General features: G+C 45.2%; 2 protein-coding genes across 2 annotated transcripts in view; both read left to right on the forward strand.

Moving 5' to 3' along the window:
* Positions 1–10,446, forward strand: part of atp1b3b (ATPase Na+/K+ transporting subunit beta 3b) — a 39,176-nt gene extending 28,730 nt beyond the window's left edge. The window contains exons 3-7 of the mRNA XM_042063958.1: positions 663–761; positions 3,653–3,840; positions 4,776–4,826; positions 7,424–7,510; positions 9,212–10,446. Of these exons, the coding sequence (XP_041919892.1) occupies positions 663–761; positions 3,653–3,840; positions 4,776–4,826; positions 7,424–7,510; positions 9,212–9,379 (593 nt within the window). The 3' untranslated portion in view covers positions 9,380–10,446. The remainder of the gene's footprint in view (positions 1–662; positions 762–3,652; positions 3,841–4,775; positions 4,827–7,423; positions 7,511–9,211) is intronic.
* Positions 10,447–13,011: 2,565 nt separating this feature from the next.
* LOC121684033 (E3 ubiquitin-protein ligase TRIM50-like) overlaps positions 13,012–15,000 on the forward strand; it is a 13,636-nt gene continuing 11,647 nt past the window's right edge. Inside the window, exon 1 of the mRNA XM_042063957.1 lies at positions 13,012–13,419. Coding sequence (XP_041919891.1) covers positions 13,012–13,419 — 408 coding nt within the window. The remainder of the gene's footprint in view (positions 13,420–15,000) is intronic.

The following is a 15,000-nucleotide window of genomic DNA, read 5'->3' on the forward strand; positions in this document are numbered from 1 at the left end:
GCTGCCTTGCTACAGCAGCGCTCGGGGAGCAGTGAGGGGTTAGGTGCCTTGCCCTAACCAGTAGGCCACGACTGCCCCAACACTTCCAGTGAGTTATGATTAGCTAGGCTAATGGTGTCAGACTGGGTTATGGCACACACAGAGAAGAGAATGGAAAGGTATGTTCCTCGATCTAACTCTGGAATAGACGGCAAATAAGCTCATTTCCCCAAAAGCTGGCGCGTTCCTTTAACAGGTATCTGGACCTCCAAGTGTAATGAGTGTCCAGAGTGTCGTGGGTTAAGTGCCCCCCTTGTGCCCCTGAGCAGGGCAATTAACGCTCATCTGCCCCAAAGGGACTGTCCCTGTAATGAGTTCTCTGTGAGTCGCTCTGGAGAGGAGCCTCGGCTGGAAGCCTGAATAGAATGCAGTACAGTACAGAATGCAGTATAGTACAGAATGCAGTACAGTACAGAATGCAGTATAGTACAGAATGCAGTATAGTATAGAATGCAGTATAGTACAGAATGCAGTATAGAATAGAATGCAGTATAGAATAGAATGCAGTATAGAATAGAATGCAGTATAGTATAGAATAGAATGCAGTATAGTATAGAATGCTGAATAGAATGCTACGGCACCTCGGCCACTGACCCATGCTCTTCCTGTCCCCTCGTCTGTAGGTGTGGTGATCCGGCCCAGGAATCTGGACATCTCGTTCAACCGCACCAATCCCCTCGAGTACGCCGGCTACGTCAAGCACCTGGAGACCTTACTGCAGCGTAAGTATGCAGTCGGGGGGGGGGGGGGGGGGGGGGGGGTTAAGCTGCTGTTTGTGAATAATTCATCAGCTAAGTCAAGGTTTCAAATGCTGGACTCTGTGTCCTTGCACTGTCATCGTTTTATAGGAGTGGAGTACGAGAATATGGAGTGTGTTGCTGTATGTGTGTGTGTGTGTGTGTGTGAGGGCTCAGACAAATGTATATTTCATGTTCATGTCGAAACGCCTCAGTTCATTAGGTTGGCATCTTTCTGAATGTGTTGGTAATTCTGAAGTTATGAAATGGCTGCATGTCAAGGTCAATCTGTACCGTTGCTCCTGCATCCTCAGTTGCCTGTGTGCTTCAGACTGGCACTATCTGCATCAGTGTGTCGTCCATGTTGTTAGCCCACCATCAGACCCAGCACATCTCCTCACCTCTCAGTCTCATGTCCAGCTCTTTGTGCTTTTGGATCGCGTCACATTGAGTTTATTTTGTAATGAATAAGTTGCTGTATGTTTACAAGACAACTGTGTCTTTGATGTTTGAGTATTTTTTGGCTTTGCTCTCATAGAGGAACCACTAATCTTTCTCCAGGAAAAGAAGTTTGTGCTTTTTGGTACTCTGTGCGTATAAGCCAAAAGAAATGGCAAGCGTGTTGGAAGTGTTTCCAGTGGGTTTTTCCCACTATTCAGAGAACCCTCATAGAGCATAAAGTACATAGTTTGAACGTTATCGTGGCATTGGTGTTTATCACAGATAACAACAGAGCTGATGGTATTATTCATAAAAAACGTTTTATAATTCAGCCTTTCATTAGGATACCAGACAGTTAGGCCTATTTAAACACAATGTCCCACCTTGATCAGAACTTTTCAATATGCTAAATATTACATTTTTATATTGTGTTGAATATCAAAAGATTTATTGTTTATTGGTTTTAGAAGTCCTCAAAATATCGAAATCGGTATCAGTCTTTAAAATCTCGGTTGGGGCTCTACCCTCTATGTAGATTTTCCTGCCTGAGTTCATTATTTCACCTCATGAAGTATTCTACTGTTGCCATAGTAGCAACAGTTACTTCTGATTCTCTCTCTGAGCTGTATCCCAATTAGGGTTGCAACATTTCGGGAATTTTCAAAGTTGGAAACTTTCCATGGGAATTAACGGGAATATACGGAAATGAACAGGAACTGGGAATTTTTAATATGGCAAGTTAGTCTATAACAGGGAACTTAAATGTAGTGGACAAAACCCCATCTTGCAGCATAATATTAGTTAAAACAACCTTCTTTTTCAACCAACCTTCTTTTTCAACCTTTTTTCAACCAAATTTCTACCCTGCACATACGTCAATCCCATGCACACAGCAATCAGCATAGGCTACTAGACATAAAGGAAACCTATGATGCGTTCATGTGCATGGGGAAAATAAATTCCCAGTGAAAATGTCATCTCATGTGGGAATAACTGATGTGAAACTGGGGGAAGTTTGCAAACAGAGTTACCCAGTTATGGGCTTATCGTCACTTGTCCTCATTCAAATGGGTGTACGTCATTTTGCATAAACTGTAATGGGACGATTAATCTGTCTGATTAAGCTTGACAATTTATATATAATTTACATAATCTATAAGGTTTGGTTGGGGTGGTATGTTGTGTCATTATATTTTTATTTGTTTTACCATTTTCTGGGATTCTAACTGAACAAACTGATTGTCAGTCAATGTTCCAACCAATTGGATTTTGTTGTTGAGTGGCGTGGTGTATCTTGGACAGTTCAGTGGTTTCAGTGTTGCTATCTTAGCACGCTAGTAAACCATAGGCAGAGAATGGGATTCCCGCTAGCATGTTAGCTATATTTGTATACTAAGCTAAGCGAAAATACGAACAAACAAATCATATTGCTTATTACAAAACAAAATGTTAATATCTGTATATGAAACAGAAGGAGTTACCAAAAATTCCCAGTTAATTCCCGTAAATTCCCATTAATTCCCATAATTTCCTTTAATTCCATGAAAGTTTCCAATTTGGAATATTTCCAAAATTCCCCAGCTTAACTTCCCATGGAAAGTTTCTGGTAAGTTTCCGGAAATTTACTGGAAATTTTCCGCCCCTTTGCAACCCTAATCCCAATGATCTAGTTCAATCCTTGCATGCATCAGTGACCTAAGAGACAAGCACCTAATTTCCCACTTTCACTTAATTTCTCAATTTCCTTAGATAAACACCTCATCTCACATCATCAGGAAAGCCAACACCATCATCATGCCAGTTTTAGACACGCGACAAAAGAAGCATGCCAATGAACAAGCACAACACCCTTACAGCCGGGCAATTGAAGCGTTCAGTTTGCAGAGTGTAAAAATAGTTTTAGACGATTTTTTCAAATGTGCGTCTGGTATAACAAGTTCCACTGATTGTAGTGGAAGCTAACTGTTGTAGCATACGCGAAGTTAATAGAACGGTAACTGTTGTAGCATTCGCTAAGTGAATAGAAATGATAACTGTTGTAGCATACGCTAAGTGAATAGAACGCTAACTGTTGTAGCATAAGCTAAGTGTATTGAACGCTAACTGTTGTAGCATACGCTAAGTGAATAGAACGCTAACTGTTGTAGCATACGCTAAGTGTATTGAACGCTAACTGTTGTAGCATACGCTAAGTGAATAGAACGCTAACTGTTGTAGCATACGCTAAGTGAATAGAACGCTAACTGTTGTAGCGTATGCTAAGTGAATGGAACGTTTCAGTTACACGCCTGGTGTAGCTTGCCCGTTAGACTTCACCACGCCACAAAAGAAGCATGCCTAATGAACGAGGAGAGAGGGAAAAAAAGAGAAAAAATGAAACTCTTCGCTCCTAACGCAGCCCATCCTGGGTGTGTTGCCTTGCCTTCGCCTTCCAGAGTACAACGACACGATTCAGGAGAAGAACGAGCTGTGCATGGTGAACGAGTACACTGACCAGGACGAGGTGAAGGAGAAGAAGGTGTGCCAGTTCAAGCGTAGCCTGCTGCGGCAGTGCTCCGGCCTGGCTGACACCACCTTCGGCTACGCTGAGGGCAAGCCCTGCATCCTGGTCAAGATGAACAGGGTGAGTCGCCCAATCGCCGCCGCCGCCGCTCCAACACTCTCTCATTGGATGGCCATGTGATCAGAGTGGGGAAGTGCACTGTGGGATTTGTAGTTGTTGTTATTTTATTTAATTTTTTTAAGTGGGGCTACAAAGAGGACAAGCCCTGCATTCTGGTCAAGATGAACAGGGTGAGTCGCCACCGCCACCTTTTCCCCTGCTCTCATGTTGTGACCCTGTGGCCAGCAGAGAAGAGAGTGAGGTGTACCGTCTACAGCTGCTATGCAGAGGGTTATATGAACAGGGTGCCACCAACATTCACAGCCCTAGCTGTCCTACTTCATGACCTCATTTCCTTGTTTCCTGGGGAGGAATGCGAGGTGCATTGTGGGCTTTGTAGTGCAGGGTTTTATTTATCATCTTGGTGACACCCCATGGCCCTCCCTACTCTTGGTGGCCCCAAGGATGACCAGCTGGCTGGCAGGGGAAGAGCAAGTGTGCCAACTCTCAAAGATTGACCAAGAACGATTGTATTTTTTGGCGCGAGATGCATTGAAGTCATTGGAATATGGATTTGCATGTAAGCCTGTGACAGGACTCATGTTTCTCACACCAAAAACATGGGAGTTGGCAACACTGGGGAAGAGTGTGGGGTGCATTGTGGGATTTGTAGTCCTACTGTGTCAAGTTTCGGGGGACAGGCAGAACTGGGTGGGGCGGGGTTCTCAGAGAATGTTTCTCATTCCGTCACACAAGAAATCCTACAGTCAGTAGCAGGTGTGAAACACCATAGTCGTCACATCACACGCACACAAAAGCACAGAGGAAGCCAGACACGTGCCGTTGCCCATAAGCTAAGCTTGCAGCTAACCTTTAGCACAGTAAAGCTAGTGGGCTGAGACTACCATTACATGTTTGAGTGACGAATGATGCTTGTTGGTTATTTATCATTTTAGATTATTGGGCTGAAACCGCGAGGAGAGCCCTATGTCAACTGCACAGCAAAGGTAACGTTGATCGCCACCCTCGCCGCTCTGTGTCTGTCTCTGTTTCTCCGTTTCACTGATCCAGGGGTTCTGGGTTTGGGATGAAGGGCGCGGACGCAGCATGGGCCACAATAGGCCACTCGAGCATTTATACTTCTCTGTGTCTTTTTTCACTATTTTTATGTTGTATGCAGTATGTGTGTGTGTGTGTGTGTGTGTGTGTGTGTGTGTGTGAGCGGCCGTATGAGTGCCCTCTGTCAGGTGTGTTTTTTGTTCACGCACGTGTTTGTATTTGGTTTCTCTCCACGCTGCCTGTAGCACCCTCACTTCTCTGGTGGGTAAGACGTCGGGTCCTCTAGCTCTCTCTCCCCCACACCACCCGCCCTCCTTCTGCTGTCTCCCCTGGGTCCTAGCCCCAGCCCTGCTCCATATCTCTGCGCTTCTCTCTCTCTCTCTCCAAGCTCCTGTGATGTGACGCTTCAGTGTCTGACCAGACTTTAATAAAACAGCAGCCTTCATGCCAGACGTGTGGTCACCTTCAAACCCCTGCTGTCTGTGTTGGCCGTTATTAAAGCACAGACTGCAGCTGAAGATGCTGCAAAACTAGTAACTGCTCAGTGCTCCCATCTCTCATACATGCGTGGTTTTGCAGCCATTCCAATGGAGTAAACAAGTAGGAGTAAACAAGATGTGCATCCCTGCCAGGGACTGACAAGTCCTCTTACGTCAAAGTCAAAGTCACTTTATTGTCAATTCTGCAATATGTACAAGACATATACAGTAGAGGGTTAAAATTGCGTTTCTTTCTGGCCTACGGCAAAGTAAACAACAACAATACAATGACAATAACAACATCAGTAGTAGAGCAGAGAATATAAGAAATAAAACCACATCAGTACAAGGTAGAGAATATAAGAAATAAAAAATGCAGCATGTAGAAAAGTACAAAACTAGTATTAGTATTGAAGCCCCTTCACCTGCGCCCAGCTGTGAGGCCCTTAAGCTTCTCTCGTGTCATTTAGCCGCCATGAGGCAGGTCTACACACCCCTTCAGTCAAACTGCCTCTGTACTCTGTACCCATCCCGGTTAGAGGATGAGGACAGGACCGGAGGTAGTGGTTGTGTGTTAGGGTCAGAGCCAGGTCTAGTCCGCACTAAGGACAGTCACTGTTCGCCCACACCAACCATCACAATCCCTATCCCTCACTCCTCCCCGCTTCCTAGATGACCTTTGCCCTTTGACCTGTCGGTTTGGAAGGTATATGGTGGACCCCAGACATAGTGCCCTCAGCGTGCTCCTAAGTCTGATCAGAGTACACACTGTGTTCGCAAGGCCTTATCGCCATCACACCCAAGTAGTAGCCATCTTAGGAGTAGCCACCATCTTAGTAGCGTCACAGAGTCCAGTGGCTGTCCATCTTCTAGGGCCTCCCTGGCCTTCTGAGTCCAGAGGCCGAGTGCACGGGATCCCGATCAGATGGATGCAGCGCTTCTGTAGTACCGTACGCATGAATTTAAAATCTCCACCAGACTTTTAAATTCTCCCCACGCGTCCCGCTTCACACGACACATCCTGGCCTGGATAGCAGCAAACTCTGGACCGGATCCGGCCCTCCCCTGGATCTGATCTGACCGCTGATCTGGACTCCTATAGGCTACGTGCACGAAAGGCTCTCTGTGCGCTCGTTAGTAGTTTCTGGTGGAGCCAGGTGTGTTTGAACCTGCCGCTATTGTTAATGTAATTAGTGTCTACACGGACCAGGTGTGTTTGAACCTGCCGCTATTGATAATGTAATTAGTGTCTACACGGACCCGGTTGGGTGATGCACTAGGGAATCAGCATTTACGATAAATAAATATGTATGCGTGTGTTAAAATTGTTATTATTGAGCAAACAAGATATGTCGGAGTGAAGATGTATGGAACAGAATATAACAGAAGATGGCGTTACAACACAGCTAACGCTCCACAGGAAATACACGAGCGTACAGGAAGAGCCTTTCGTGCACCTAGTCTGTTGGGAGGGAACAGATCTGTCTCAGGATCTGCCGCTATCTGGCCGTCCACTTAAACTGAAGCGAGTGCTAGTGCAGCCACTCATCCCCCAGCTGCTCACTAACTGCAGACCAGCAGCTCATAACAGGTCAGCCACCCGGTGGCTTCTCATGCCATGCGGCGCTGGTGCTGCTAAGGCCCCAGTCTGAGGTAAGTTGATAGGTTGAGCTTGTGGATGGATGCAGGCTGAAGACACATCTCTCATTTCTGCTTTTGTGACTCTCTTAATGTGCACACAATGACTGTTTATATTAGGGGGTAATATTGTGCGTTTGGTATTTATTGAAACGTTTGCTTATATCATAACTCCACACATCTTCTGTTAGTGGTGGTGATCCTCAAAGCTCATTACTAGAGGGTGTGTGTGTGTGTGTGTGTGTCAGTATGCATTTCTGTGTGTGTATGTCTGTGTGTGTGTGTGTGTGTGTGTGCCTGTACAGTTAGAATGGAAAGTCACTCTACTGAGTGCTACCATGCCCGTGCGTGCGTGTAAGTGTGGGTCTGGTCACATGACTACCTTCCTCATGCCCTGGCTCCTCTTCCTCCTCCTCCTCTTCCTCCAGAGAGACACCCCTCTACAGGTGTCTTATTACCCCCCTGAGGGAAAGATTGACAAGATGTACTTCCCGTATTATGGCAAACAATTACATGTAAGTCAACCACCAGCTATTCGTATGTGTGTGCTTGTGTGTGTTCAGTGGTCATCAGCTATTCGTATTTGTGTGCTTGTGTGTGTTCAGTGGTCATCAGCTATTCGTATTTGTGTGCTTGTGTGTGTTCACAGTGGTCATTCTGGAGACTGATAAATGCCGGCTCCTGATATCAAGTCGTATATTGACGCTAAAGAGCAAATTGAGTATTATAATGAATAAGTCCGTTATTAATCAGTGAATAATAACTATTGCAGGGCTTACAGGTCTTACGCACCGTGTGACCTGCATCTGAAAATCATTTATAGAACAAATTCAAATATTTCTGGTACTCCAGGCACAGAAACTGTGTAGGGGCAGCCGTGGCCTACTGGTTTGGGCTTCGGACTTGTAACCGGAAGGTTGCCGGTTCGAACCCCAACCAGTAGGAACGGCTGAAGTGCACTTGAGCAAGGCACTTAACCCCTGACTGCTCCCCGAGCGCTCGGGATTAGTGTGTGTTTCACTAATTCATGGATTGGGATAAATGGAGACCAAATTTCTCTCACTGGATCAAAAGAGTATATATACTTATATACTTATATAGTCAGCCAACAGTGGAAAGTGCTATCAACAGCAATGTTATCAGCTCAATAGGCATGCAGCACATGCATGTTAAGTACTCAACGCAGCAGACAGAGCTGCTATGGACGCAAGGAAAATGGAACTCTAAAGTGTAATCCCTCCATGTGTGTTGACCGTGTGTGTGTGTCTCTCCTCTCCTATCCTTGTGTTATGACCGTGTGTGTGTGTGTCTCTCCTCTCCATGTGTTATGACCGTGTGTGTGTGTGTCTCTCCTCTCCTCTCCTATCCATGTGTTATGACCGTGTGTGTGTCTCTCCTCTCCTATCCTATCCATGTGTTATGACCGTGTGTGTGTGTCTCTCCTCTCCTATCCATGTGTTATGACCGTGTGTGTGTCTCTCTCCTATCCTTGTGTTATGACCGTGTGTGTGTGTCTCTCTCCTCTCCATGTGTTATGACCGTGTGTGTGTCTCTCCTCTCCTATCCTATCCATGTGTTATGACCGTGTGTGTGTGTGTCTCTCCTCTCCATGTGTTATGACCGTGTGTGTGTCTCTCCTCTCCTATCCATGTGTTATGACCGTGTGTGTGTGTGTCTCTCCTCTCCATGTGTTATGACCGTGTGTGTGTGTGTGTCTCTCCTCTCCTATCCATGTGTTATGACCGTGTGTGTGTCTCTCTCCTATCCTTGTGTTATGACCGTGTGTGTGTGTCTCTCTCCTCTCCATGTGTTATGACCGTGTGTGTGTGTGTGTCTCTCCTCTCCTCTCCTATCCATGTGTTATGACCGTGTGTGTGTGTGTCTCTCCTCTCCATGTGTTATGACCGTGTGTGTGTGTGTCTCTCCTCTCCTCTCCTATCCATGTGTTATGACCGTGTGTGTGTCTCTCCTCTCCTATCCTATCCTTGTGTTTTGACCGTGTGTGTGTCTCTCCTCTCCTATCCTATCCTTGTGTTTTGACCATGTGTGTGTTTTGACCGTGTGTGTGTGTGTCTCTCCTCTCCTCGTGTTTTGACTGTGTGTGTCTCTCCACTCCTCTCCTTGTGTGTTGACCGTGTGTGTGTGTGTGTGTGTGTGTGTGTGTGTGTGTGTGTGTGTGTGTGTGTGTGTCTCCGCTCCTCTCCTTGTGTGTGTAGCCCAACTACGTGCAGCCCCTGGTAGGCGTGAAGCTGCACCTGGCCAAGGAGGACTACAACACGGAGATCGCGGTGGAGTGCAAGGTGGAGGGCTCCAACCTGAAGAACGACGACGACCGCGACAAGTTCCTGGGCCGCGTCACGTTCCGGATCAAGGTGTCCGAGTAGACGCCCCCCCCCCCCCGCGCTCCACCTGCCGCTCCGACCCACCACCCCCACCCGCCCTCTCCCAGCCCTACCCGCCCGCTGCCCGACCAGCACAATGGCACAATGCCCAGCCTCGTGCATTTCCATAGCAACTGCCCCGCTCACGCCATCCACACCACATACGTATACCCTCCCCTCCCCTCTACACACACACACACACACACACACACACACACAATCCTTGCCCCTCCATACACTACCACCTCTACCACCCACCACACTGGCTCTTCCTGACCGTGTACCTGAAAGGGTCAGGACAAGAGGGCACGTGGGCTAATCACACCGTTTCAGTAGCATGGGGTGTGCTTCCAGGTCAAAGGTCATTCCCCACCCCACCTTTATCTTCTCACGTATTACTCTACTACTCGCTCTGCCTGCCATCACACCCTTCACTCTCTACACACACACACACACACACACACTATCTTAGCCAGAACGAACAGAGAAGCAAAACAAACAATACACTGTATCAAAAAAAGCAGATGATCAAGAAGCAAAAACAAGAAGTAAAAAGCACACACCTCCACTATCACTCACCCCACCATCCCCCCACCAATCCCTCGTCCCAGTAAGTGAGAGCCTAGCGACATCGTGCCATACTAGCGACTTGTAAATAGGCGTATCAAAGCTATGAGTTTGATGTGGTCTTCTCTCCTGTAGTACTGTGTAGCCTGCTGTGTGTGTCCGTGAGTGTGCTGTGTTGTATTCCTCTATGTACATATTAATGGATTTAAAAAAGAAAGAAATACACTGTATCCCCTCCTTAATCCTATATCTCACTGATGTCTGACCGCTGTAAGAAATCAAGAGTTAAGAAATAATAAAAATAGCTGTAAGTAAAGATTATTGATAATTAAAATATATTAAAAGAAAAAAATTCCAAAAAAATGTATCAACCTTGTTCATCCCCTTGGTCCAACATGTGGGGAAAGGGATTTTTTTTTTTACCTCTGCAAGAAATGTAATCTCTGCAGATGCCTTAAGATCTGTAAGAAAAAAATCTTGAAATAAAGGTGATTTTAAACAAACATTTTCTAGATGATTGAATTGCTGTTGTGTCCATATATTTGTCAAGTAAATGTCACACTGTTGTTATGACACATCATAAATGCAAAAGGTTAATAAATACTCATGTAGATGTTAAAATTAAACCACGCTAGAAAAAGTTGGGACGTTGTGTAAAATGTGAATAAAAACAGAACGTAATAATCGGCAAATCTCTTAAACTCATATTTAGTTGCAAAGAGGACACAGACAACATATCTAATGTTGAAAATGACCAATTTGACTTTCATGGAAAATATGTTAATTCTGAATTTGATACCAGTAACATGTTTCAAAAAAAGTTGGGACGGGGGTAACAAAATGCTGGAAAAGTTGTGTAATGATAAAGAAAACAAAAGGAGGAATGTTTCACAACTAATTAGGGTAACTGGCAACATGATTTGGTATAAAACAAAGAGCATCCCAGAGAGGCAGGGTCTCTTAGAAGTAAAGATGTAGGGGTATACATCACTCTGTAAACCTGTGTGCACAAATGAAGAAACAATGTAATTTTAATGATTCTTAACATGAAATTGTGAAGTATTTGAGGAGTTCATCATCTACAGGACATAATATGATTAAAACATTCAGAGAATCCAGAGAAATCTTTGCAAACAAGGAAAAGAGCTGAAAAACAAATTGGATGACCATGGTCTATTGGACCTTAGATGGCACTGCATCAAAACCAGACCTGTTTCCAGACCTGTCATTATGGGCTCAGGAAAACCTCTGATAACCATTGTCTATGTACAGTTTCATACTCAATTCAAAAACTGCAGGCAAAATTCTAATACCCAAAGTTGTATTGAGACCACCGTCTTATCTGGGCCTGAGCTTGTTTAAAATGGACATGGAAAAAGTTTGCTAATATCATAACTCCATGGAGTTAACATGGAAAAAGGTCCTGTGGTTAGACCAATCAAAATGTGCCATTCTTTTTGGAAATCATGGACTCATCTGAGCTAAAGAGGAGAGGGCCTATCCAAGCATCCAACCTTTCCAAAATGTTTTGATCCTCAATTCGAAACCCAGCATCTATGACTGTGTGGAGGTGCATTAGTGCCTACAGCATGGGCATCTTGTACATCTGGCAAGGCACAATCAATGGAATAATGGAATGAAAATGAAATAATGGAAGTAATGGGACAACATTTCATTCTCTAAACTCTAGCAACTGGTCTCCTTAGTTCCTAAACATGAAGCAGTGGTAACCATATTCCTGTCCCAACTTTTTTGGAAACGTGTTGCTGGCATGACATTTAAAATTAACATACATTTTCCATGAAATAGTCAAAATTTTCATTTTCAACCTTTGATATGTTGTCTATGCCATTTTGCTGCTAAATATGGGTTTATGAGACTTGTATATTATCACATTCTGTTTTTATTTGCATTTTACACAACGTCCCAGCTTAAGCATGCCTTCTCTATAGACCATGGGTTTCAGCCCATTACAGCGGCTACACAACCAACAGCAACAATGATGCAGGAGCAAACCTTGAATAAAATTGCAGTCTGTAACAGTGATGAATAACCAAGAAACATTCCCCATTTTGCTTTCTCAGTAGCAAAAAAGAGTTTACACTAGGGGACACTGTAATGGTGGTTATTTTGAAGATACAGTGTAATTGGCTTCCAGACTGTGTTGGTGGTAATTACTTAAGGAGTGCGGTTAAGGCCCTTTTTTGTTCTAATTTTGATATTTAAAAAAAAAAAAACCCACAAAGGATGGGTTATGAACAGATCTAGATTATAAAAAAACGGATCTGTATTTTATCAGACTGTCATTAAATATATCACCATGTATACCATAATAAAAACAACGTTTTTGCAATGTTTGTTGGTAATTCCCCCTGCCAAATCATGAAACTTCAAAATAGAAGGCAATTCAGTGAACTAAAAGATTATGAAACACTGCCGCCTACTGGTGAAGTACAAACCGTGCATCTTTACTTCAAAGCCTGCAATTCTGATCTATTTGTTAGCAGCCATTCTCGTGTGGGTGTGTTAATGGACCATAACATTTCTCCATGCTCACAAAACAAGTGACAATGTCAAGCCTGTGATAAGAGAAGAGGGCCACTCAGGGTGGCCATGTTGTGTACGCGCCAAGAGGTCACACTGCGCGGTGTTGACAGGGCCAATGGCTTTGAGTGGTCGGAGCAGGGGTGGCGGCGATAAGCGGAGGTGAGAGTGACCTTGGTTCATATTTTGGTTTGTTTGGGTAGTCATAGGTAGAGTAGCCTTTATCGCACGCGCCCTGGTTGGAGAGTGCTCTGATGATAGCGCGTGTGCACACATGAAAGAAGTCACACACACACAGACACTCTCTCTCTTGTAGTAGTTTGTTTTAATTAAAGCAAAGCCATGCCTGTGCATAAACAGGTGACAGGGCAATACATGTATTAAGTTCTTTTCGATGATAAGGTTTAACCAGGAATCATTTACACCTGAGGGCCATCTTAATCTTGAGCGTAGGCCGTGGGTTTGTGGATTGTAACTAGGCTTCTTCTCAGCTCATCCATCCTGGTGGAATAGTTTGTTTTCAAATGGACCGGAGACCTAGCATGGCCTCACTGGAGGACCAATTGCGCTGCCCCGTCTGTCTGGAGGTGTTCACCGAGCCGCTGATGCTGGAGTGCGGACACTCCTACTGCCGCAGCTGTGTCCGCTCCATGGACCTGGACCCGCTGGGCCAGCTCCAGTGCCCGGTGTGCCGTTGCTCAGTCGACGGCCTGAGCCCCCCGCTCAACCACTCGCTGGCTCGCCTCGTCGAGTCGTTGCGGGAAGTGAACCGGCCGGGCGACGTCCCGTCCGACAACTGTCCGCAGCATCACAACCCGCTGAGCCTGTACTGTGAGGAGGACCAGGTAGTCATCTGTGGCCTGTGCGGCAGCATCGGGGCGCATCGCGCACACAAGGTGACCCCAGTCAGCAGCGTCTACAGCCGCATGAAGGTACAGTAGCCTACATTAACAGTCCGATGATGGGGAGAGAGAGGGGATAAAGATGGTAAAGATTTCCGAGAGGATCCAGAATGACTCCAGAAGAATAAACGAGTAGATTCGATTGGTGCTCAGAACTCCCACAATGTGGAAGGGCAGTCAGAGAAAGACGTCCACTGAAAAGTTGCTGTTTTGGTCCCTCTGGGCATTACCATCCTCATGGCAAGAGATTTAATTTATATTTATATAATATACACAGTACTTAATACACATAATATGTAGTTTTTGTTCTGATACCAGTCCAATTTCAGTCGTCTCTAGCTGCCATTGGATTTGTTGTTTTAGCAGTGTTATAATGACCAGTCGCCCAAGGGGGAAGCTCTTGACAGAGCTGTCGTACTCCACCCTGGCCACTGATGGGCATGCCTGGCCTGCCAGAAGCTGTTGGTAGATCCAGCTACGATGGGGGTCTCGAGATCAGCTGCTAGCATGGTAGATCCAGCTACGATGGGGGTCTCGAGATCAGCTGCTGGCTTGACCGTGGCTCACCCTCATGTCATGTGCTCATGTCTCAAGCATTTTTGCATGGTGGGAATACAGTGTCAGTTTGTCTCATCTAGGAGTCTTTAAATAGAAATCTTTGGTCCTGCTTTATCCCACTTTAGGTGAGCAATGCACTCTTCTAGCTGTAGCTTCTCAATGAGATCTTCTGATCTGTGTCAGAGCCAGAACCAGTAGCTACCAACCAGCTTCAGCTTCCCCCTTGAGAGATTGGTCATTTTAACACTGCAAAAACAACCAATCGAATGGATGCAAAAGACTAGAACCTTTACCTTTTTTATGTTTTTTAATATTCCCTCTATCTTCTGGTTGATTTCTAATAAAGACAATGAGAAATAAACATATATGGTCGTCATAGCATTGCTAAAGCAACCAATCTAATGTGTGCCTAACACTTTTGCACAGTGCTGTATACAGCCACTTGCCTCACACTGATACAGGTGCGTATATCTGATAACGTGTGAAATGTTACTCTTTGTCAGTGACACACTCTAGCCTGACTGAGCCCAGGAGAGTAGATGGAATGGAAGGGTGGATAGATATACTGTGCGGTGTGTTTGGTATATTATTGAGAAATAGATTTAATCCACTATTGTTGTGTGATGTGGTTGTAGAAATACAGGATGATGTATAGAGAGAGATGTATGTAGCCTCTCAAATATCTCAAATTGTGATTAGCTTCCTTGACATAGGAAAATGTAAAAAGGGGATGGGGGGCGGGGTAGGGATTCTGGGGCGGGGGATGCAAGGTGGTCAGTATTCTGTGTATGCAGAGAAGATCAATCGTGAGAGAAGTGTTGTCAGTAGCCTTTTCTCCCGGGGCCTGATGAGAAAGCAGGACAAAGCTTTTTAAAAACCCTCCACTCCAATCTGGCTTTTCCTGGCCGAGCTTTGTGTTGACGTGTTTTGGAGATAAGGACAACACTAAAAGCTTTCTTGTGATTAGCCACAGGGAATGGCAATGGGAACACCTCAGCAGCAGAAGAAACATCAAGCATTAGAGCAGCATTAGGTCACTGCTTTGGGATTTGA

Source organism: Alosa sapidissima, chromosome 15, assembly GCF_018492685.1.
Source record: "Alosa sapidissima isolate fAloSap1 chromosome 15, fAloSap1.pri, whole genome shotgun sequence".
NCBI lineage: Eukaryota > Metazoa > Chordata > Actinopteri > Clupeiformes > Clupeidae > Alosa > Alosa sapidissima.